Source organism: Python bivittatus, unplaced genomic scaffold (assembly GCF_059951505.1).
Source record: "Python bivittatus isolate LINGU-HERP-01145 unplaced genomic scaffold, Pbiv_v1 ctg000200_np1212, whole genome shotgun sequence".
NCBI lineage: Eukaryota > Metazoa > Chordata > Lepidosauria > Squamata > Pythonidae > Python > Python bivittatus.
In genome coordinates this window covers 19,542,956-19,568,532 of record NW_028277040.1, presented here as the reverse complement: position 1 = coordinate 19,568,532, position 25,577 = coordinate 19,542,956, and the positions used below count along the sequence as shown (strand labels likewise).

Here is a 25,577-nt window from a genome sequence, read left to right as displayed (position 1 = left end):
TGGATGCCTGCTTTACAAGACAGAGGTTCCACGAACCATGGGAAAGCAAAGATTTAGGCTACAGGGCAGGAAGTCCTAGGGATCTGACTGGGTGGCCGGGTTGGGGAAGCGAGGCAAGTCCTTGTCCCTGTAGCTCGGTGAGCAAAGCGGCCCTTTCCGGAGGGCAGCAGAGCTGGGAAGGTCCACCACGAGGGAGGCAGCATGTGGAGGCCCTTGGCTGAGGGAGGAGGGGCAGCTGGGGCTTTTCTAGGTTGCAGTTCCCTTGTAAGGGCCACCCTTGGTCTGTGCTGTGAGCTGGTGAGGAGGCTTCTATCCTTTGGTGGAGATGGGCTTGTAGGGGGGCTTTGTCTGGGGCAGGGAGGGTCAATTTAGGTCTGATAGGATTAGGCAAAGTGAGGAGCTGGGTGTGACCTGGTCATGTCCAAAAGAAGGAGGAAAAAGGGTGCAGCCTCCATTTTGTTTGCTAGATTTATTTTCTCCACTATAGCAACTCCTTAAAGCAACTGTGCTATATCTTCAGTGGGTGTGTTAGTCTTCAGATGCTGGTAGGCCATTTCGAGAAAAAAATTAAGGTGTTCCCAACAAATGCTATGAATATGCCTACATGTGCTTAGAAACCCATTGTGCCCTTCAAATCTGGATCTCTGAACAGGCCTAACACACAGGCAGTGAGCATTTCATTTTGCCTGGAAGTGAAAAGCTCTCCTCTTGTATAAATTGTGCTTTGCTAATGGACACCGGCCCTCTTACAGTCTAGTGCTGAGGGGATAGTTATCCCTCAAGACAAGTTGGATTTATCATATAGCTTGTTTATTTGATAACATATCTTGTATGAACTATCAGTGTAGTTTATGGCTTTCAGAAGACAGCTACATGTGACTTATTCAATAGCCATGTATTAATCAAACCCTGATTTAGCACAACTTGTGAGCTAGGTCACTGTTGCTGCCCTCCCCCTGCCCCCCGTATGTTCACCTTTAAAACACTCAGCAATAGATCCAGTTCCAGTTCACACATGCTTTGCTTAATGGTGGCATGCTGAATTTACTGCATTTGGTTGGGTTGCAATAACATGCTGAGGTGTAACAGGTGGCAAAGAACAGCTGGATTTATAAAAATCACTAAGAAAAGCCCTGAAACTGGGGTGTAATCTGGTTGAATGATGTTGGACTTATTTTAGCATTCTTTGCTCTTCAGGCAAGGACTGTTTACACAGTACCTGTGTGAGGAAGGATTATAGTTCAGTTTCAGATAGTATGTACTTCCCATGCAAAATGTCTCAGATTTAGTCCCTAACATCTTCAGTTACAAAATATGCTGGGAAAGAGCTGTAACTGAGACCTTAAAGTGTATTCATCATTTCTAAGACTACCAGATCTTGGCTACAAAAATCTGGGTAACCACTGGATTACAGCAAAAGGATAAAGAAAACAGATAATTTTCTAATGCTACTCAATGGTCATCTGGATTTTTGCAGGCCATGAGTTAGCCCTAACATTTGGAGAAGAGCAAGGATGGGCAAATTTCCCAAGCTGGCAAAAGATTTGTATTTTGTGAGCAGGTAGTAGGTACATTCACAAAATGGCTGCCACAGAAGACCTGTTCATAAAATGGCTACTGTGCTGGGCAGGGCCAATCCCCAACTCTTATTTACTAGAAGACAAATTAGTTCCATAGGATGCTTTCCAGCATTTCTATCATTAGCGGGGTTCAAAGGCATTCCTAAAGAATGGTGCTTTGCTCTACTGCACACTAGCTCTCTACCTCTTGTTAATTTTAAGATTGTTTTTAGTCAAGTGGGAGAGGAAACCTGGTGAGCCTCAAGAGAGTTGTATGGGGATATGCTGACATCTGCGGGCATCATGTTGCCTTACCCCCGCAATAGAGAGAGCACTGGTCTGGATAAATCTGTGCATAAGACATGTTTATAATATAGGAATTGAGCTCAGCTCTTTGTCATGGTTCACAGATCCATTCATTGGACTAGACTGTAGCTTAAAACATTTTTTTTTAAAAACTACTTTTTAATTTAAAAAATAACTTTATTTCCTGACTGGCTTTTATTTATTTGCTGCATTGAGAACGGCTGTTGCTAACTGCTGGGGCTGACTGTTTATGCTTGGTTTAATTCAAATTCCAAGCAACATACCCATTTTATTTCCAGCAGAAACTGCTCATTTAATTGCATGGGAAGTTTTATGAGCTATGCCTCAGGCTGCATTTTTACAGGAAGTACCTTGGTATTCAGGAGACAGGAACTTGCCCAAAGCAAAGCCAAAATAAGCTTCCTTCCTGGACATACAACAATGGTGATTCTTCATGGATTCATTTTGTATTCATACAGCTGAATATTTATTTATATCATCTCTTAAAGGTGAATGGCCCAAAGAAGGGAGGTTAAAAGAAATCACTTCCATTCTTTGGGTTCTTCCTAAGTTTACTTTCCTTCTTTTTATACTTACAGTAGGTTTTAATGCTGAAGCTGATTAAATGAATAAACTACAATTAAAATTATATCTAGCTGTATGGAGACTGGCTGATTATTATTAATCCAACTCTGAAACCAATATACTATTTAATGGGGCAAGTTGTTGTGTACAAACGACCTGCCTTGTTCCATCTCCTATTGGTAACCTTCTCAAGTTCCACCTGAATGAGTTGCTGAGGAGCTTCCTAGAGTCTGAAGTTAATCATTAACTGGGTAAAGCAAAACTCAGATAAAGAAAAACAAGTTCAGCTTAAAAGGGATCTTTTAAACACTATTTAATATACCCAACATTCAGCAACAAAATTGGGGGGAGGGGGGAAGACCCAAGAAACTTTGTTTGGCACATTTGAACAGGCATTATTGTGGCTTCTTCCCAGACAACAATATCCTGATCATTGGTACTAAAATTCACTTCATAACCCCTTTCTATATCCTTAAAATCCATGGGTAGAAAGTTAAGACAATCTCCTGTTTAACTTCAGCCTCATTAATTTCAGTATCATTGACTTGACAATGTGTTAGGTTAAGGTCACTTCAATCATGGCTTAACAAGCTTTTGTTTAGAGTTGCACCACACTAGCAAAAGTGCAGTTGGCTAATTTGTGCCTCAGCATACTCTATTCTCCTAGTCGAGGCAATTAAATTAATTCAGTGAACTATGGGTTTTAGCATATTGTATGAACATAGCCACTGTGAATTAGCTTAAAAGAAAGCATAAACCACAGTGGCCAGGGGTGAGGTGGAATTGCTGTTGCTTATTTTCTAAATAAATGTAAGAGTAGCGTCTTATCTTGGTCCAGAAAAGTTGCATGCTGGGGAAAAAAACCTCTGTGGCCCTTAATCACCATCCCAACCATCCAGCTGCATCTTTTTCATGCTTTGTACAGGAAGTTGGCCCAGCATGCAAGGGGACACTGACCTCTGTGTTTCCCACAAGCTTCCTCTGGACGTATGTCACTGAAAAGGAGCAGCCAAATTTTTCAGACTGGGGGGGGGGGGCTAAGTTAAGAATAAAAGTGCCTTGGCCCCAAATCCCAGTTTAAGCTCACACAAAACTGAGCTATCCTTGCTTAGGTGATGGGAACTGACAACACAAACAAATGAAAAATACCAAGTTGTCCCCTCCTGCATTATCATTTTATGTAAACTCTATTTCATTTAACAGCTCTAACAGCTACATGACTACTTTGTTTTGAAAATCCATGGATTCATCTATAGATTTCATGGAGGCAGCAAAATCACAAAAGGAAGAGGGTTGGAAATTTAAAAGGTAGGAGACCTCAGAAGCATGACCCTAATCTATTGGCCTCACACAGAGATTGTGGCTTTGCTTAGTTTGCGGCATCAGTCCCTGCCGGTGGCACGATGAAGGTAAAAGCAAGGGCAGGTTGTTTATAGCGGGTAACAGGAACACTGAGAGAGGGATAGAGATGAAATCTCTAGTACAGAACCCAGATTCCTAGCTTTCATTACAGAGGGATTTTACAGAGGGGAAAAAAAGAAAAAGTTTTAAATATCAGGTGTGTATGTAAGAGGGATTCCAAATTAGAAATGCACAATCTGTCTCCTTCCAGATGCTGAATTACAATTTCCAGCAACCTTCACTGCTGGCCTCACTTGCATGGAGCTCTTGGCAGTTAAAGTTCAGCAACATCTGGAGGGCCACAAATTATTCCAATAGAGCCGAATATGTGTAGCTCAGGGTTGAACTGTGGAGTCCTTGGGGTTCTCTAAGCTTGGTTCTTTTCTTGCAGACGTTTCATTACCCAGCTAGGCAACATCTTCAGTGCTACAATGAGATGGGGTTTGCTCTCTGTTTATATGCATGCCACAGTATAAACAGACAGCAATCCCCATCCCATTCTAGCACTGAAGATGTTACCTAGCCGGGTAATGAAATGTTTGCAAGAAACAACCAAGCTCAGAAAACCATAAGGACTCCACAAATTACTCCCCCTTCCCATCTAGAAACTAGTTAAGAGGGAGAGCGAGACTCTTTTATTTCCTCTTGAGGGACTCTTGTGTGGAAAGATGGTGGGAGAAGCCGGGGGGGGACATGGGAGGATGGCATCTACCAAATCGACTTGGTCTGAACATCTCTTTCAAATTCGGTCAGCGAGGCCGCGCGATTGGCACGCTAACAGCTTCTTCTGGAAGTGTCCCGAGGGGGCGGAAAAAAAAAACACGCGCCATCGAAGCGACCTGCCGCCTCCTTTCACCCAGCAAGCAAAATGCAACTCGGCTCCCTGTGGTGGAGCCAAGATGGAGTTCGTGAGCGAGCAAAATGGAAGGAGCGGCTGCCTAGGAAAGAAGAGGATGGTGTCGTTCTTTCGCCACTTCGCCTGCCGCCTTCTTTCTAGGCGGCGAAAGCACAGCCCAGAAAGGAAGGCAGGTGAGCAACCGGCAATAGCGGCGCTTGGACAAAGCAGCCGGGTTTCCAATCACTTATTCCTTCCCTTCATGCCGCCCTTCCTCAACTTGGTGCTGCTCGGATGCATTGGACTGCTGCTCCGAGAGCCCTCGGGGGCGGTAATCACGTGAGCTGTAGTCCAATATACGGAGAAAGCACGCGCCAGCTCGGGACAGGCTACATAATGCAGATCCACGCTCTCCCGCGTCCCTCCACAACCTAGAAAGCACGGCTTCCCAAACGGTGCACAGATCAGCTGGAAAGAGGAAAACCGCGGCTGCATGGTTTGGGCCTGCTTGAACTCAACTTCCTCGTCCTGGGACCGAACACGAGTTGAGCGGGGGGAACTTCTGCGCGCGCACACTCTTTCTCTGAGCAGCCGATCCCGCGCTGGCGGCTCGGGCACGGCCCATTCTTTCTACCCACTTCGCCTCGATGGTTTAAGGAGGCGCCAACGAGGTGACGAACGGCCGCGCGGACCAAGCGCGTGTGTGGAATTTTCCTCCCAGGTTCCACCGTTCTAACGCCGCTCGTTCGTGGCAATCCCCTCCTCCTTTTCAGGTCGTTAGTGATGTAACCATCTCACCCCCCCCCCCGGCATGTAACCGCAACTTGATGAAATACAGTACTGTAGCTCATATTAAAGTACTGTACACATTTGAAAAAGAAAGTCCCTCCTTCTCCTCCCCCGTTTCCTTGCCGTTGAGCCCGCCTTCCTCTCACGTGCCCTAGTTTCCTCTGACCTGCTCCTCCCACCCTCTTCCTCTCGACTCCATATTGAGGCTGAAGGAGGCAAAATCCAGTCACAAAATGGAGGTAACGATGGTCGGCGTCGTGCGGGAACAGCGGCGGGCGACGGGCTTTGCAGCGGCGGAACCCGGAGGTGGCTAGGCATGGCAGACGAGCCAACGAGCAGGGAGGCCGGCCGGGTCCTGCCTGGCGAGCGGGCTCGGGTTTTGCTCTACCCGGCTTAGCCACGACGTCTCCGAAATGGCGCAACGAGGGGGGAGGAGGAAGGCTTGGAGCGGGAAAGGCTGCTGCTTCGGGCGCCATTGTGACCCCGCGCGGGGGAGGGAGGCTGAACTGAAGCGAGAGCAGCCGCAGTAGAGCGGGTGGAGTCGTCAGTTAGCGTGGCCCGTTCGCTAAATCCCAGCCACCCGGGCCCAGTTTGCTCGGAGGGGTAGATACGTGAGAGGGCTGGCGGAGGCTACAACGTGCCGTAGGGACACGCACGCTTAGATCCTGCCGCCAACTCGTAATTGTGCAGAGCTTGGTTAAGCCCTTAGGAAAACGCTCCCTTTTGCACTTATGTTTTATGTTTTCGGGGTGCAATCTATGAGTAAATCCCATTGAGTTCAGTAGGATCCCTAAATATGAATTGTTGATTGTTTTATCTTATAAAACTGTCAACTAACCGCAAAAATAATAGCATAAGTCCTACGGTTAATTTTCTATTTAAGCAGTCCTCTGATAGGGTTTGAGTGCTTTTGATTTTGATATGAAAGCCATTTGACTTTTTGATCTTTCTTAAAAGTGGTGCTGAATCATTTAATCTTTGTAATCATAACATTTTTTCCATCTTGAAGCTATTAAGTATGAATTTTGCTGGTTCAGGTAACCACCATATCATCTATCTCATCTTTAATGCACATTGCCAGTCTTTAGAATCATAAATGACTAGTATCTGAACCCTAGACATAACATATAAATACTAAGCTCTGTTCTCTAATTATAATTACATAAAAGTGATGTTCGTACAGCCTGATCCTGTTATATCTCTGAGTACTGTCCACACTTGTAAGTACCACAACATTAGTGTATTAAATGCTGCTCTTTTTGAATCCTGGTGTGACATAAAAGTCACTAAGCCTCTGTGTGTGTGTGTGTGTGTGTGTGTGTGAGAGAGAGAGAGAGAGAGAGAGAGAGAGAGAGATAAGGTTGCAGTGTGGAATAGATTAACTTTCCAGACCATTTAATTCTTAATTATTTAATTTATCCTCATATCATAGACACAATGACAAAAGGTAGTTTTCCCCCTCTGCTACATGAATAAATTGCCAAACTATATTCAGTGTTTCTGAAAATTGTTAACCTGTACACATCTAAGTTGCAGAACAAACAGCTATGATTGTATATCTCCGGCTTATCTGGTAATAAGGGCCACTCAACTTAGTTCTAAGTAGAGATTAAGGTTAAAGTATACATGGTTGAACCTAAAACATTTCATTCTGATAAAGAATTCCTAGTTTTGGGTATAAAAGATAGAAATTATGTTTTAATAATCAAAGGATTATTCAGCTAGTGAGCAGTCCTGTTCAACAGAAATTCAAAGTCATAAAATTACCTTAGTATTATACTTCTAACATTAAATATTAGTTTTTAATGATCCTAAGGTTCTAGCTGCCTATTTCTTGCTGAAATCAGCTGTGTGGGACTCCGCTGGGGCTTGCTATTGTGCGTTGTTTCCAGGCTTGCATTCTCTATCTTTGCTTTTCCAAATTATAAATTAGGAACCTGTGTCAGCAGCTGGGACTTCTCTGTCACCTACAGTTTTGAAAGAAAAACCAGAGAGGGCCTTTCTTGATTTTTTTGTTTGACTTTTCTTTTTCTTGCCTTGTGGAAGGGAGAGTTTCCTATAGATAATAATAGAAAAGCCCACAGTTTTTTAAATCTCATGCCCCATCCACCCATTTTCAAGAGGGCAGGTATCAAGGTAAAGGCAAAATGGATGCAAAGACTGTTCAAGTTCTGTCTTGTTTTAATCTTTTTTTTTTTTCAAGAAAAGTCCGTAACACTTTTGTATGCATATCAGAGTCTTAGCAAGGAAAGAGATCTGAGAAAGTATACAAAAGTATGTTGAAACCTAAGGATGCTTTGAATTAGAGATTTTTAGAGAATTAGAGATAGAGCAAGAAGGATGTGATAATCTATACCAGCCTCAATTCTACTTGTAACTCAATTACTTCAAGACTTTTATAAGCAATTCTCTGTAAAACTACTCTAGCTGAGTACAGTTTTATCATCCATTTCAGATTCAGCTCCCTCAAATCTGTAATCTTGGGATAATGTGTGTATTTATTCTACAATTTTTATAACCCATCTCAATACAACAATTTTTAAAAAGATATTCAATAAATAGAAATTTCTCCAGTGGCCCCAAGAAGTATTCAAGCCTGGTTAAAAGAATGATGGAATAGGGTAGGACAGCTCTATGAAATACCAAGAAGGATGCTTAAACTTCTGGAGGCAAGGAGTTCCAAAGAATGGGGACTGCACCAAAGAGGGATTGCCACCTTGACCATGTCTCCCTCACTTCACATAGTGACGGCTTTCTTGAGATGTTCTTACCCAACAATTAGATTCAGCCCTCTCAAGGCAGTGCCTAATAACCTGGTGTAGTGGAAATGCTGTTTTCAAACATGAAACATGTTTAATAATTTGTTAACTACTATCTTAATAATTTTGGCCATAGTGAAATGCTAGTGACCAGTTACAGCTATATTAAAATAGTGCATTTTTTAATTAATTTATATGAGAACAGTCACATCTAATTCTGGGAGCATTTGAAAATGACTTGAGTAGGAATGAGGAAGTGCCTTATCTAGGCAATTACATGGAATCTCACTGTTTTTTATAACTGGTTTCTACTCACTGTTAATGGGTCAAGAATGATCCAGGCCTGAGCATATGTTTCACTTGAAAGAAGCATTGCTTTTTCTTTTTTCTTTTTTGGATGAGGTAGAGAGGCCATTGTGGGTTTAATTTTAAGGCCTTGAGTACTTACATGCACATGCTTGATTTAAGACATTCTGAAGGAAAACACAGAAGCCTCTTTTCCAAATGCTCAGGACAGTAGCTTTCAAGGCATTTCTATCACAAAAGCCTTAAAATATCAGTATCCCCTCCCAGATCTGAAGATCTAGAATAGCACAGTCAAGAGGAATATCCAGGGAATATGATGTTTATAAACTGAGCAAATCAGAGATGGTCTTGATTCTCTTTCCCCTACTGGGATTTGCTTCTTTAGCCCATATTTATCAGTGCAAATAAATGGATTAATGCAGTATCTAGAGCCAAGGGTAGAAACAACATTTGTCTATGCTTTCTTATTGCATAGTTTTGAATAGAGTTTAATTGGCTAGCAGTTCACTTTGCTATCCTTATAGCATATAATGATGAACGTGCTTTTTTTTTCAATTTATACGCTGTGCTTTTATTTAAAAAGAAATGCATCACATGAGTTGATTATAGAAGTCCACCTTTTTTTTTTTTTTTACTTATTCTCTCATACAGTAACATTACTTAAAGTGGCTCCTATATGTTTGTCCACGGAAACTTAGAGCCCCTTTATTTTGTATGAGAGTAAGGAGGAAACTCACAGGAACTCATACTACTTGTTACCTAGGTTAAAAGGAGCAACTGAGTCAGAACACACTCCCAAAATGGCGTGTAAAGAGGAGAGAGAGGCTGAAGATTACAAGAGAAGGGGAAGAAGATCTTCACAGGTGGAATACTTTATGATTTTAGCTTTTTTACTTGGGTTAACTAGAGAGAATTTTTGCTTGCTGCTGCTTTGATTAATCTTTGTGTGGCTCAGACTTCACATTGCACTACTCTGTTCTGCTTGGCTTTTGAGAATATATTATTCTTTCCATTTCCTGTACCCAGTATGGATGTTTATAGTAAGTTTACTGTTATATGCATAATTCTATAAATTCATATTACTCTGAGGGGAATAACTTGAAAACTAATATCTAAATAAATCTAAAATTGTAGTTAAATTATTAAAATCCAGAAACAGGCAATTCAGTGACAGTTCTATCTGCTTGGATGAGCATTTTCAGTTGACCAAGATCCACTTTTCATTGAGGTGGTAGCTATTGATGCTGTGGCATCAATATTGTTCCACAAAAACTAGAACATTGAAGATAAGAATTCACTATTCTCTAAAGAACAATGTATCCCATGAGCTCTTCTATACAGTATAAAACTTAACAATCCAGACACAGAGTTGTTTATTGCATCATTCAAAACTAGGTCAAATGCAGCTATGAATTGATCAGCTTCACTTGAATAAATATCTGAATCTTCTGTATTATGTAATACATGTATTTAGAGATGGTTAGCAATTAAGCTGTTTTTGAGAACGATGGCCATCTTTTGAAACGCTAATTATAGAATTGTAATTATTAACACTGTTTAAACAAATGACCTTCAAATCACTGGAAGTAATATCTTATGTGTTATATCTATTTATTTAAGTAATAGAACTCTAAACTTCTATACCTGAAGGGTCCTCCTTATTCTCATTCCCATTATGATTTCTGATTATCTGCAATAAAAACATAGTTATAAGGGACTGCAAGAGCTTGCTGTTGACAGGTGGATTGTATAGCCTGCATAAATAATGTATGTGAAGCGATTAGGGAGAATTAGCTGGAATTATATGATGCATATGTATAATGATACAGGTGGTGGTTCTTGAAAAATTTCTAACAGAAGTCCAGATTTACTTTATTCAGTGGAGTCTATCAGTTTGTTAAGGAGAGGCTTTAGAATTAAGAGTTATGGAGAGTTTTTGTTGGTGGCTTTAGAGCAGGTGATACGTTCTTGTTCTTTAGTCAGGAAAAGGTTAAAATATTCAAGCAGTGTTCCACTCATTATAAATGCCACTATCCAAAAGGGAAGTTTGGGCTAGCTGTTTGGCCAGTTAGTCAGTATGGCCATTCATTTCAATTTCCATTTGAAAATACCAGATCAGAATAAAAATTTCAGCTAGATTATTAAGGCCAGTCACAATTTGATGTTTAGTTTCCATTATTCAGATACTAATCAAAAGTCCCTTGAGGTCAGCTGTTGCTATAAAATTCAAATTGTTTCACAACTCAAATGCAGGTATTTTTTTCCTATCCTGAATGCCTTTATCATCATTAATTAGACATATTGTATTTGATTTGCTGAAAAAATATAACTGTCAGTTAAATAACTTTCTCCTTGTTTTGCGATCTTGGAATTTAAGGTAATGATTCTAGTCTTCTAAAACCTGTTGTTTCTGAGGCAGAAAAATTTTGGCAGTCTGTTTCTTCTGAGAAACTGTTGATTAATTCAAAGAAATGTATAATTTCTAATGAATGCTAATTAAATGTAATGATACCAAAAATTATGTTCCTCTTGGTGAATCATTTCAAATGAAGAAACATTAAACAGGGAAGTAACAATATTAATATGAAAAATGGAGATTTTTTTTATCACTCCATTTCCTGGATTTATCAGTTTATAACTAGTAATGTGTTTGGAAAGAAAATGTATTTTACTCTGTGCACACATTCTCCTCAAATTCTATTGCTCCATACTAGACCTGGCCAGACAGCTTTCAGTTAGAGCAGGGTCCATAACTGTTTACCTGCTCTGAATTCCATTAGTCTAGAATTTGGAGCAAATCCAGAAGTTCTGGGCATAACAAACAAGATTTTCAAGTTGAGAAGCTAGACAAGGGAACTACTGAACAGCAACAAGGAGAGAGAATAACTTCTGACTCTTTGCTGCCTTCTAGTGATATCTGGGAGGGAAGAGATAGATTCTTTAAACACTCAACCTCATATTTAAAGAAAAGTGTAACCCCAACCCTTTTGGGCAGCTTGGCACTGGCTGGTTGCCCCCAAATAAAGTGATATGCAGTTTCAATCTAAAAGAAAGCCCAGCCTGGGAAATATAATCTTGGTAAAAAAAATTCCCTCTATGGCTGGCTGGCTGGCTGGCTGCCATCCATCTAAACTGACACAGAACATCTAAGTACTGTTCCCCCCCACCCCCAGTCCAGGGCATTTCAAAGTAGGCTTCTTTCACTCTGGATTTAAGACAGAACAAAGCGTATGGAGCACAATCATTTCACTCTGTGCATGGATTGGAAGATCAAAATCATATAACAGTTATATATATTTTTTGGAAATATTTTTCCCATGTTTCCCTTTGATCTCACTTTCTGTCGCAGCAGCATGTCTGGCAGTTCCAGCTTAGGTTCTCCATGTCATCAGCGGGCAGATAAACCACCTGACTGAGGAGGATGGCTCAGAAGCAGAAAGTGCACAAGCTGGTGCTGTGCAGGAGAAGTGAAGGCAGCGGCTGGTACCCTTTTCCCACCATTACCTCCTTTGCAAGGCCTCCAGGCAGCTACCACTTCCGCCCCAGCATGGCTTGCACAATGCAGGCTTTGTTTCCCCCCACTACACAGTTTGTGCAGCACTGGCTTCTCTGCAATGGCACCATGTTAGCTGGTGTTATGGGGGAGAAGTGAAGCTGGCACTGTGGAAGCCAGTGCTATGTAGGAGAAGCCAGCTCTGCAGCAGGGGGAAAGGGTGCCTGGGACTTGAAAATCTGGGACAAATGCATACAGCGGGGATGGGTATAAAAGCTGAAACAGCACCCGATGCATGACCATCATGAGCCTTACAGAAAAAAACTGCAGGACACAAGTTTGAGACCCCTGGTCCAGCATGAGCAGAACCCAAATATCTTTTAACTTTGTTAAGAGTATTTTCAGCAAAATAGTATGAAATTTGCAAAGAAACTGGAATCATGCTAAATTTCATTTAAAAAATCAGAATAAAATTTTCAAACTGTGGCCTCTTAACCATATCTCTCCCCCTCCCTCCAACAAAAGGTGTCTAACTTTTTTTGGGACAGAATGTGATGAAATTATGACATTAGTAGCCCTTTGCATGGAAACATAAATTTCTATAAACATAAAGATATTGGCAGTTTTACTGTACTTGTGATTCCTTTTTTTTTTTAATGAGCCTCAGTTTTCATAAGTAAGCCACATAATTTCAATCGGATATAACCTTAGAATAGATATGGATTGAATTGCAGCCTCAGATGTGTGCATACATGCTTGAAAGTAAGCCTTATTAAACACAGTAGGACACGCTTTGTATTAATATGAATAGAATATTACAGATTAGTTGCTATTAAGTACTTTACTAAGGAAAATATCTCAGTGAACGATGAGTCTTTTAAGAAAAATGTATATTAGCAGCGGTTGCAAAAATACTTATCTAGTTACCGTGGTTTGTATTATTGTAGTTAAGTTTAATTAAGATGAAATAATGGATTTATAAGAGTCCTTCAGGGATAGGTCGGCTTAGAAAAACTGTGGGATGAATGGGGAAAAGGAATTGATTTGAGGTTTTTTTTTATGAATTGATTTGCTCTTAGGGCCAGAAACAAGCTAGTCCAAATCACACTCCTGTTAACATATGTTTGTATCATACTGAAACATATATCTATAGAAGCAGTGTGTTATTTAATTGTGTGAAAAACAAGTGTATTTCTGAGCAGCAGCATGAATTTAGTGCAGATACTGAAACTTTCCTTTTTTCAGGGCCATGATCCTAAAGAACCAGAACAATTGAGAAAGCTGTTTATTGGTGGCTTGAGCTTTGAAACTACAGATGATAGCCTAAGAGAGCACTTCGAAAAATGGGGCACGCTCACAGATTGTGTGGTGAGAAATTAAAACATTTGTATGTCTCTGCATTTGGAAGAAGCTCCCACTCTAGTCAATAGGATTAGAGCAGGCACACAAAAAAGTAATGTTTAAATCAGCATTCTATGTTTAATATATGTCTTGAAGGTGATGAGAGACCCACAGACAAAACGCTCTCGGGGCTTTGGTTTTGTGACCTACTCTTGTGTGGAAGAAGTAGATGCTGCAATGGCAGCTCGACCACATAAAGTTGATGGCCGTGTGGTAGAGCCAAAGAGAGCCGTTTCTAGAGAAGTAAGTAATTGTTAACAGTGTTACATCTTGATTATACAAATGCTTATTTACTTCTAAATCTAAATGTGTTTTTCAAATGTTGAACTAATTTAAAAAGACTGAAATACTAAACATAACTTAAAATTCCGTAGGATTCTGTGAAACCTGGTGCTCATTTAACAGTGAAGAAAATATTTGTTGGTGGGATTAAAGAAGACACAGAAGAATATAATTTAAGAGATTATTTTGAAAAATATGGCAAAATTGAAACCATAGAAGTAATGGAAGACAGGCAGAGTGGAAAGAAGAGAGGTTTTGCCTTTGTGACATTTGATGATCATGATACAGTAGACAAAATTGTTGGTATGTAATATTTTCTCTTTGTGATAGCTTCAGTTTGATAAATATTGATTCATATCATTTTTTTGGTGAAAAAAAACTTTTATCATAGGAATGATATAAGACATAAGTTCAGTGTTTTAGAAGATTATACTTTGTAGCCCCAAATTCAATTTTTAACCACCTCTGGGGTCTTGACTTTCCTCTCTTGTATTTACTTCAATTCCTGCAATTTCCAATATCTGATAGTTGCTTGTGCACAAGCACATGCTTGACTCCAGTCCTGTTCTCCTTCATTCCCATTACCCAGAGCTTTCCTGAATCTTTCTACTGTGCTTTGAGTGCCTGCCTGGCAGGTAGTTTGATAGCCAGCATTTCTCATCCAGTCTGCTTGTTTGCTCCTATCACTACACAAAGACCCCAGTAGCCACCTTAGTAGTTGGGTGAATTTCCCAAAGCAAATTGAACAGCCTCACTAATAACTAGCTGAATGTCAGGATTTCAAAGAACCCTCATTCCAAAGCAAACACATAAGCAGAAGAATGGATTTGAGAGATCCCAGCTCAAATGGTGATTAGTAATCACACAAAGGCAGGTTGGATTCTGTCACTTTAGGTCAAAGCACTAGTTGCAGTTTCAATTTATTGATGGGCCAGAAGGATCATAGCCCCTTCACTATAATTTTCCGAAAGCTATAGTATTATTTTGGGGATAATTGTGAGGGAAGGTTGGTGAATTGCATTTGTGGGCTTCTGCAGATTTTGAGCATTGGTGAACAACATGGGTCATGTTTTTGAGGGGAACTCAAGATGGAGAAGCTGGAGGAAAAATTGGTTGACAATCCACACATTCCCTAAAGTCAAGAACTCGTAGCTCTGTTGCAACAAAGCTTTCTAGTCTAATGACTCCCTACTTGTACAGGCAGAATTTCACCTGTATCCAACCCACATTCATTTAAGTTGGGTTGGCTGGAAAGCAGCCAGCCTCTGATCCCTCATTGTCCTGCTTTTGCTTGCTTGCTGCTTCAATCATTTGACTCTAAGCAGGTCTTTTATTTTCCTTAAAAATTCTCTGGGTCCATCCATTCTAGGAAGAGAAAAGGAGGTGGCAAGCTGATTGGAAACCAGAGTTCTGCTTTTTTCAGCCCAAGGTTGAAAGGCAGACCAAGCCAGAATAGAGATCAAAACAATTTTAACTCAGTTTAAAGTTAGAGAGAAGAGTCTGAATAAATTACTTTGCAAAAGTTTGCTTGTTGATGCCCTTGGAAATGAAGAGGCTTCATCACGCTTTGCACTATGTGTGGGTGGGAGAGTCAGTGTAGGTTCTTTATTTTATGTTCTTGTTTGTTTGGAATTGGTATATTTTACAATATTTTGCATAAATCATTACTGAACAGAATGTACATTTTCAAAATTTATTTTAGTTCAGAAATACCACACTATAAATGGGCATAACTGTGAAGTGAAGAAAGCTCTCTCCAAGCAAGAAATGCAGACTGCAACTGCACAAAGAAGTGAGTCTTAGTCCATAAGAGTCCAAAATGTAGCAGTGATGCTATCTATCAAACACTATCAAGACATTCACTGTGTTGTTTTTGTTGTTTAAGGTCGTGGGAGTAGTTCAAGCAACTTCATGGGCCGTGGGAACTTTGGAGGCAGTGGTGGAAGTTACAACAGAGGTGGAAGTTTTGGTGGTAGAGGTACATGTTAGTTCTTCGCAGTGTCCTTCCAAGATACTGTCTTACGCTATTTTTTGTTCATAACATAATATATTTGTTCTAATTTAGGAGGCTACGGTAGTGGAGGTGGTGGCAGCAGTAGAGGAAGCTTTGGGAGTGGCGATGGATATAATGGCTTTGGTGATGGTAAGCATGGTAGTACAAATACCACTTGCATTATATTGGAGAAGTATAACTTGCAGTAGCTTGAGAGCCACACCTGGTTGCACTGGTGTCAAAAGATTTCAGTTCAAAAGTGGGCAGGAGAAGGACCGGATTGGGAATGGATTTTTAAGGGGCAGCATTTTTTCTCTATAATTCCTCATCCCACTCACCTCCTGCTCCCAGTGCAAAACAGGATGAGATTTTTGGCTCCATGCCCTTTGGAATCTGTGCATGTATTTATGACCTACAAGTTTTGTACTTTTTGCATTTTTTAAGTTAGTTGTATCACTAAAGAAAACAAAAGTATCATAGTAGAACACAGTTTTTGGCGACTTGTGGAATATTTTGACATAGGAAATGTTAAGCTGAGGCATGTGGAAAATCTGTATACTAAATAGCTTAACTAGATGCTTTAGGTCAGTCATTATTAGCTTATGCCATTAATTTCAGTGGAGCAGAATCCCATTGCTTTCAAAGCAAGTACTAAAATATGACATAATGTCTTCCTATGGAATACTGCTTGTATTCTTCAAATTAGGTGCCTCCAGATGTTCAAAAAAAAAAAATCCGGTCAGCCAAAGGCAATATGGTTAATAATCAGGAATGATTTGTGTTACAAGCCAAAACATCTGGAAGAATGAGGCATTGCAGAAAGTTGAGATGGTTGATTTTATTGGGAATTTATAGGATTTTGAATAGAAACCATTACATAACATACCTCTGTGGTAATTTTCTAAAGTGCAGCTACCTTTTTATTAATATCAAATACTACGTTACTTTTAATTGAAGGTGGAAACTATGGTGGTAGCCCTGGATATGGTAGCCGAGGTGGTTATGGTGGTAGTCCAAGCTATGGAAATCCAGGTGGTGGATATGGCGGAGGAGGTGGAGGCTATGATGGTTATAATGAAGGAGGAAGCTTTGGAGGTGAGTAGTCTGAATTGCATTATACAACATCTATCTTGTTTATTTAAAAATTCAGTAAAATTTCTGTTAAATAAAACATTAATTATTTTACCTAACATTTCAAAACATCCTGTAGGTTTAATTAAGAAGAATGTTGCGCAATGTAAACTTAGCCTCAAAACACACTTCTAATGTTGTGAAATCAGACTTGAAAAATTTCTGAAGGACTCAGGGACCTGTATCAGTGCATGCTATCATCTATGTTAGATTGGAAGCTTAATTTTCAAGAGCTACAGTACTAGTTGCTAGGGTTATAGCATTGATTTTTATCTAACTTGTATCTGTTTTATATGTAGTCTGTTCTATTAATGTGTCTGCAGTATTCTGCAATTTTTAAAAAAGTAGATGTAGAAGGAATAGGGAATGGCCTTGAAGGACAGGAGGAAGAGCCACTGCCAAGACAGCAGTCAGATAAGTAGGGCTTGAGTCCTGGCCAGAAAACTAATTTGAGAAAACGTCTCACACAAGCCCCTCCCTAGTTCACATGATGATAAAGTGAGGGGGGGGAAAGCACATTCTGACTTGCAAGATTCTCTTACTGTAGCTTTACAATAAAAGTAGTACTGACCTACATGGCATTGGTTTCTTAATCTGGTCAACTTTGTAGGACTAACACTAGATAAATGTCACATTCTTTGTGAAACTTTCTTCAGCACTATTTATGTATATAATATTTGGGTTGATTACTGGACCACAGTTTCAAGGGTATATGTTCTGATCTTCATATACTTCTGGAAAAAGCAAACTGGGCCTGTTAATTTAAAAAATGAAGGACAAATAAGATTATCAAACATATCAGTATGAGGACTAAAAACTTGGAACTAGTTTGAACTTCCTTTACCCAAAAGAAAGATGACTCTAAATTTAAAGAAAACCTTTCCCAGCAAAGAATATTAGCTTCCATTGTCATAAATTCAGTGAATCCAAGAGAAAAATTCCCCATTTCATAGTTAAATTGTTGGGGGTGAAACTAGTCTTCCTTTCAGGTAAATGCAGTATGCTAACTGAGAGATGCATAGATACATACCTTCTAGATGCTTTAGAATTCTAACAGAATTGACGATGAGGTAATTAGTTAGAAAAGTATTGAGAATATCTGTGTTTCCCTCAAACGCTTAAAATATCCCACAGTGCCCCTATGAGTTTGCTGTGGGGCACAGTTTGGGAACTACAGGGCATAGTGAAAAAATTATGAGACACTAAGGGTACTGTGAACTGAGAAAATTTGGGAGCCTCTGTATCAGGCCATCAGAAAGCCAGCTGTCTTCCAGCTGGTTTATGGAGAGGGACTTGCTTACAGATTGCTTCCCCCCCACCCCTTGAGAAAACAGCATGTTTTGGTACACTTAAAGTGAAGCAGAAGGAGAACCGTGGCTTTTCTTCCTCCCAGTATTCCTAAGGCATGTTTCGTACAGGTTATCTTACCAAAGTTACTAGCAGGAAGCAAGTGTTTTTTTGCCTCTTGCCACTGGGGAAAAGAAAGCAAATGGTGATTCTGTGAGTTCCATTCTTTGCAACTAAAAACTGCATATGATTCTACATTGGAATTCCATTAAGTGTCTTCAGTAAGTCCACAAAATGCTTATGTTGCATACTAAATTATATGCAGTAGTGCTTTGTTTATTTAATCTAATGAAATGTACTTTTGAAGCTTACTTCAAATTACATAACAGACTTGATGAATGTAAAATTAAGTTTCTGTTTTAGGCAACTATGGTGGCAGTGGGAGCTACAACGATTTTGGCAACTACAGTGGACAACAGGCCTCAAGTTATGGACCCATGAAAGGAAGTGGCAGTTTCAGTGGCAGAAGTTCAGGCAGTCCCTATGGTGGTAAATGCAACATTAAAATATATGCAGCTTGCTAGCATCTTGTAGCAAAAACTGGAATATAAACAGTTATACTCCATTTGTAGGTGGCTATGGATCGGGAGGAGGAAGTGGTGGCTATGGTGGAAGAAGATTCTAAAAACTGTAGCAGGATAGGTATGTATGCTACAAATAAGTGTTTTTAATTAAGCTTACAATATTTCTTTGAGAGTAATCTTTTTTTTTTTATCCTGTATTCAACAGGCTACAGTTCTTAGCAGGAGAGAGCGAGGAGTTGTCAGGAAAGCTGCAGGTTACTTTGAGACAGTCGTCCCAAATGAATTAGAGGAACTGTAAAATCTGCCACAGAAGGAGCGATGAACCATAGTCAGAAAAGTTACTGCAGCTTAAACAGGAAACCCTTCTTAAGGACTGATATAGCCACAGTTTGCAAAGAGTGCAGCTATTGATTTAATGCAATGTAGTGTTTAGATGTACATTCCTGACTTTTTTTAATTTGTTGTTGTAGCTTTGTCTTTTCTTCATAAAATCAGGTATATTGCCCTGTAAATTTGTGGTAGTGGTACCAGGAATTAAAAATAATTAAGGAACTTTTAATTTTTTCAATACTTGTGTAGTTCAGTTTTTTCTTACTGAAACTTCTTTAAATAAAGAAATGTAGTTTTAGGGTATATTCTTGCTAGGAAAAAAAATCAGTGCATTATAATCTGTATTAATTTAAAACTATAGAAATGCTGAACCGTTTAAGTACCTTAGTTTTTCTGCATATGTAACCAAATGACATGAGTTGCACATGCATAGGGAGAGGAGAGATGTTTGCATTAAAGCTTGTTTAGCTGTATAACTAGGACTGGGTCATTTAAACCAATGCTTGTGAATGATAAAAGCTTTACTTTCAAATGAGAATTCCAGATACTTCTGGGTTGTGCATATCATAAGTTGTAGCATTTGCTTTTAGTTTAAACCTAAGTAAATAAGCATTGAAGAGATCTTTTAAAGTTTATTCAGTTTGCCTCCCACTTTGCTGATTTATAAAGGAGCTACACGAAACATTGGCAGAACAGGTTTCTGCCTTTTATAACTGTTGAGATTCAATTTCCCTCAAATTGCAAACAGATTAAGTGCACACATATAATTGAATTAAAACTTTGAATCTAATAGCCTGGGTCTGTTACTTAGCTTACAGTTCTACAGTTTCATATGTGTATATATCTATCCTAAAAATATGGGTTCATCTGTAAAGGTGCCTGAGTTCTACTGTGTATAATTCTGTATGCCCCTTTCTATCTGATGCTAATTTGCTGCACAGACACAGTCCCTCTGAGTTCGTTGGATTAAGTATAAATCTTCTGAGCATGAACGCATCAAGATGTTTCACACACTTTCTAATGCCCTGATAATAGGTCTTAAAGGTAAAGTGAAAGCAATAGGAGCTAACTTGATGGAACGTATTGTTGCTAATGAGGGTCCTATGGCTACAATTAAATAAGTACTGTGCATCAGAATGATATGATAAAAATTATTAAAGTCACAAACATGAATGAGTTGTTTACTCCTTCACTTACCTAAATTTATTTACAGCCATGCTCCCTAATAATTTGCTATCCTTCTCAATCTGATTAGACTTCTTTTTGAACTATTGCCAGAGCAGTGCTTTCTGTCAGTACACATCCAGAAGAGTAGGGCACAGTGAGTAGAAGAAACTCAGTCATTTTTCACCTGTTACTTCTGTAGGCCAATGAGTATAAGGTAAACTTAATTCCAGTGTAGGAATTGATTGTTGAACATATTGCTCAGAATTAGTCATGCAGTCATCACTGGGTATAGAATACCATGGTTAAAATTTACTTTAAAATCATAAGGTATACGTGAACCCGGCTCAAAAGCATCAGTCTCCTAAAGATCTACAGTGTCATGAGTATGTGTAAAGGTGGGAATGAGGTGTCTGTTTCTCGGTATATCCTTTTTATCTCCAGGAAAGTGTCTGTACTCCAATAATCAAAGCTTGTTGAAAGGGTATCCACCTGTTACTGCAGTGTTCTCATTTACATTAGTAAGCAGCACATGTCTATTTCTTCTTGTAAAGGTAGATCAGATATAACTTATCCCTTCTAAGCCTGTTACTGAATTCAGGAGCAGAACTGGAGGGATTGATTAAGATATTGAGTCTGTTTTTGAACGGGGGGGGGGAGCTTTCTTGATGGTATATAGGGAAAACAATTATTAGTGTGTTAATCTGTTGTGAACATGTGAAACCTCTAAGGTAATCAGTGACAGACCTAGTTATCTGTGAACCCGGACAAGTAAAAGCAGAGGACAGTGAATAACCAGCATTAAAGATGTCTTAGCCGAAATGTGGATCAAACAAGATTCAGACAGGACTTCAGCACCCAAGTCAGCAAAATTAAAGGAGGACAAGGCAGCGACAGCTTCAACTTCCAGACAAGAGAAGGCATAATATACTATGCTGATAGTGAGCAGCTTCCCCAAAATAGTTAAATCTGCCTGTCAGTGATGAAATAACGAAGAAAGTCTAGGAAGAGTTCTTCACCAGTTGGAATCTCCCCAAGTCATAGCTACTTGAGTTGACCCAGTCATAGGTCTAGCATTCAGACCTGAAAGGGGAGTAAGACTAGGTAAGGTTTGTCTCTAACACTTTTCATGAATTAAAAAATAATTGTTCTTTGAACATGGTAAGAAAGATCTGTTTGACTTGCAGATTGTTGAAGAAACCTCTGTGACCAGAGGTGGATATCTTATTGGAAAAATCTTGCTTGGTAAGAGTGTAAAACACTGATGTTTCTTTGTATTCTGAGCTCTGAAAACTGAGTTTTGGAGATGAGAACAAACTGGATAAATGTGAAGTATATTGATATTTATTACTGTATTCAAATCAATGTGAATGAGCAATGTTGAAATTAGCTATTTGGCATTTAGATCTAGAATTCTACCATTCATAGTAATTCATACAACTGTGAAAGAGATGGGTGGCTTGCTTAACAATGAGGCCTCACTGGGGTGAGGCTTGACTTGGCATTGTGCTCACTTTCGGCCGTTGCCATGTGAGTATTTGGGGAAAAAATGGATGGTGACAATTGTCCTCCAATAAATGAGAAGTAGGGTTTTTTAAATTCCTTGTTTTCAGCTAAGTTCATGACTTGTGAATGGCTCAAAAAGTTGTAGTGGTCTCTAGTAGAGTTCACCAGTCATCACCTTCTGGACAGTATTATGCATTGATTATGGATAGGCAATTTGCAAACCGCATGTAGTAATGGTATGAATAAAATGGGAAACTGCTCTGAGCTTGAAACAAAACATTTCCAATATTTTGAGAAGGTTTTTTCTCCCCTGATGAAACAACACATCAGAGGAAAAGGTGGGTACTCCTTGAAATAAACTTTATTGCCCTGCTTACCTAGAACAAAAAGTTCTCGTTACTGTAGCAGAATATGTAAAACAATGGAACAAAGTACAGTATTTTGTTTTAATTTGGGGAACTCTCAGAACAGTGGTAGGTTGGTTTTGCTGTTTGCATGCCCCTGGCATACAGCCTCTTAATGCTATTACCAAAACTTGGCAGGAACCACTGTATTTGGTGGGATAATTTCCCAGTGACTGGTGAGAAAGGTGTATGAGGCATAACAGATTGCTGAACATACTCCCCACACACACACAAACACACAACAACCTGAAAACCCTGATCTGACTAGTTGTGTAATGTCTTCACTCCCCACTCCCATTGCAGGCCTAAAAATAAGTATAGACCAGGGTGCAAAATAACGTTGCCCTGTTCTCATCTGAAAAGTGATTTTTCAATTACATAAGTAGCCAATCTAAAGTTAGCATTGCTGGTTTCCTATTGGTAATGTTTTTAATTGCCAGATTGCAGGCAAGAAAATCAGTAACATTCTCACCTGGAACACATGATGTGCCCTCTAAATAACTTCCAGGTAACAAACCCTTAAAATGAGTCTCTGGTTTCTTTTATAAATTTTAAAAACTCATTCTGTAAGCCTTAATTTTGTAATCTAATATTTAGAACTCATTTGCCTTACTCTGTATGCTAGTTCTACATGTGAAAGAGTAGGACTGTGGTTCCAGATTGTCTGCATTTACTGGCCACCTTGCCTTTGTCAGCATCACAATCTAACAAGTTAGGAACTTGTGAGCAGTTTACAATTCCTATACCTATCTACAGTTGTCTCGAATGTACACATTGTTAAGTTAGAGCAAATAGGAACTGTGGCTAATTGAAACTGAATATGAGAGAATATTTCTAGATTGTGTCTTGTTATTAATCCTAGGACTGAGTGGCAAAGAGCATCTATGCTCCCTTTTTGTCTTATAAAACAGAGTTGAGGCTAAAATGGGTACACTAATCTCAGCAATCCCCAGCAAGATGGACATGGGGTGAGTGCATGTGTTTCTTTCTTTGTACCTCACATTTGGAGGTGTTCTGATACTCTTACTAGGAAAAGAGTAGCTGAATCTTGTGTGCACTCAGCTAAATGTTTTCCCAAACAAGGCAGATTAACCAACTGTGTTTGGCGATGGGCTTAGATGAATTATGGTGCAAGAACAGTGCCAGCATTAGCATCCAACGGTCCTCAATAACTTGTTAGCAAATTAGGATATTCTGTAGGTTACCATTCCTGATGTGCTAAATTGTTTACTTTTATCTTCTGCTCTGCAGGATGACTAATCCTGAAGAAACAATCGTCTGTTTCCATAAATTGAAATTTTTGATTCTTCAGTGGAACATGTATACAACTGATAGCTATGAGAGCAAAAATTGAAGCATGTAATAATCAAATGCTTACAATAAAACATAGTTAATCATGATAGTTGGTGAATCTCCTAATTCTAGGTATTGAACCATCATTTCTGCATTAGGCAACTGACTTGCATATGATTTCTTCTGAATTGTTATACAAAGTTGAAGAGTTTGAAGCCACTTAAAAGGATATTGGATTCACACTGCTCATTTAGCTCCACACGAAACCACAGGTTCTATACAAATGATTGACTCTAGCCTAGGGAAGATGTCTCAGAGCTTCAGGGCACATCAGATGCTAGGACAAAACTTCAGGCATGCTTACATGAACAAGCACTCTCTCGCAAATAATTTCTGGCTTAGTAAAAGACTATAAACAACTGACATTGCTGAGTAATTTGGGTCTATTATGCCAGTGTCCTGTGAAGGATCTGAGAATGAAGAACACGAGGTAGCTGTTTAGATTTATATCACGTTACAATTTTGCCATGTGCACTGTGTTCCTTTTTAATTCTGAAGTACAAAATGAGTAACTACAATGGTGCATTTGTGCCATTTCACTATATAAAACAGCAATCAGACGCTTTTAGACGGGGAAGCAAAACTCAGAATATCTTACCCAGTTATGTTTTTTCTTCCCTAAATCTTTAAGAATTAGTATGAGATACAAAAAGCTGAAGACCCTGGACCACATCACACATTCTTAAAAGTACAATTAAAACCCCATGAGGATTATAACCATTGTAGTGCACTTCCAAATAAGGTAATTATTTCTTCTACCACATAAAAGAGTGGCATCTTGTTCAATAAGTTGATCGTGCAAGTAACAAAATGCTAATTTTACTCAAAAGGAATGCCAACGAAAGGCAAGAGTAGTGGAGAAATAGGAATGCCCATGATTGGACTGAATAGAAGGTACTATATAAAGAGGGGGGCCTTCAGCTCTGCAGATCTCCTAAAGCACTTGGTTCTGTTATCGTTCAATGTAGAAGTGACCTAAGAGCTTAGATTAGCAACCGCATTAAATGTTGCTAGAGAACAACTTTCATCTTGATTCCACTTTCAATGGTAAAATCAGAGTAACATAGGCTCTCCAGCATTGATTAGTACTGATGAAATCCAGGTTCAAATCCTTCAGGCACAAAACCTGTTAGATTACCAATCAGTATTACCTGTTCATAACTCCTTTACACTGGCCTGAATTCCTTTACAGAAAATACAAGTGGGGTAAAATATATGAATCACCAGTAAGTCTTTCTGGCAAGGGGATTTGAGTTTTTTTTTAACCTGATGCACTTCTAAATAGGAGGGAGTTCTGAAATAGAGTTGTTTTGGCTGCAGTCCCAGATGCCGATTATTCCCTCTAAACCCTATGTTGGGTCCTGAGTATCTACAGTACCTGCTTAGTGCAGAACAGCTGAAAGGGTATGTTACAAGTCCCACACTACAGGATGTATGAGGGGGAGAGGCCTAGAAATAAATTGCTTCATTGACTCCCATCCTTTGGAAGAGTCTGCCCCCCATAGAATGCCTTCCTACAGGTAGTCCTTGACTTATGGCTACAATTGGGACCAGAACTTCTGTTGCCAAGCAATGTGGCTGTTAAACGAGTTGCACCAGATTTTACAAACATTTTTGCCATGGTCATCAAGCGAATCACACTGTTGTTAAGCAAATCTGGCTTCCCCCATTGACTTTGCCTGTTGGAAGCCCTCTGGGAAGGTCATAAATGGCGATCATGTGACCCCAAGACACTGCAACCATTGTAAATACATGCCTGGTGCCAAGCACCTGAATTTTGATCATATGACCACAGGGACTGCAATGATCATGTGAGGACTAGTCACCTTCAGCACCATTGTAACTGAACAGTCAAACAAATAGTTGTATGTCAAGGATTACATGTATTAATATTTAGGAGGGCCATTAAAATGCTTGGAAGGAAAAAGGAAGAGGACAACCAGCAGCAAGAGGAAGGACACAATGGCCATGGGGGCACCATTAGAAGACCTGAAAGACCAGGTTAGGGGCAGATTGTCATGGAGGAAATCTATGTGGTCAACTGAATCGACACAGGCTTGATGGCACATAATCTTTTAAGATATTGCTTTTCTGTAGATCCTTCGGGGG

General features: G+C 39.6%; 1 protein-coding gene across 9 annotated transcripts; it reads left to right on the top strand.

Moving 5' to 3' along the window:
- Positions 1-5,563: 5,563 nt before the first annotated feature.
- On the top strand, positions 5,564-23,515 carry HNRNPA3 (heterogeneous nuclear ribonucleoprotein A3). 9 transcript variants are annotated; one of them, XR_015795212.1, is made up of 15 exons: positions 5,564-5,714; positions 9,304-9,403; positions 13,279-13,401; positions 13,531-13,677; positions 13,809-14,019; positions 15,419-15,508; positions 15,602-15,694; positions 15,782-15,859; positions 16,667-16,804; positions 18,551-18,676; positions 18,760-18,829; positions 18,917-21,309; positions 21,393-21,450; positions 22,978-23,083; positions 23,367-23,515. XR_015795212.1 is itself a non-coding variant. In XM_025164337.2 (12 exons), the coding sequence occupies exons 2-11, from the start codon at positions 9,341-9,343 to the stop codon at positions 18,810-18,812; spliced, it is 1,122 nt and encodes a 373-aa protein (XP_025020105.1). In that variant the 5' UTR covers positions 5,564-5,714; positions 9,304-9,340; the 3' UTR covers positions 18,813-18,829; positions 21,393-23,515. The 9 variants fall into 9 exon arrangements, 1 of the variants encoding a protein (XP_025020105.1); XR_015795213.1 differs by lacking the exon at positions 22,978-23,083; XR_015795211.1 differs by having other exon boundaries at positions 22,978-23,515.
- The last annotated feature ends 2,062 nt before the right edge of the window (positions 23,516-25,577 follow it).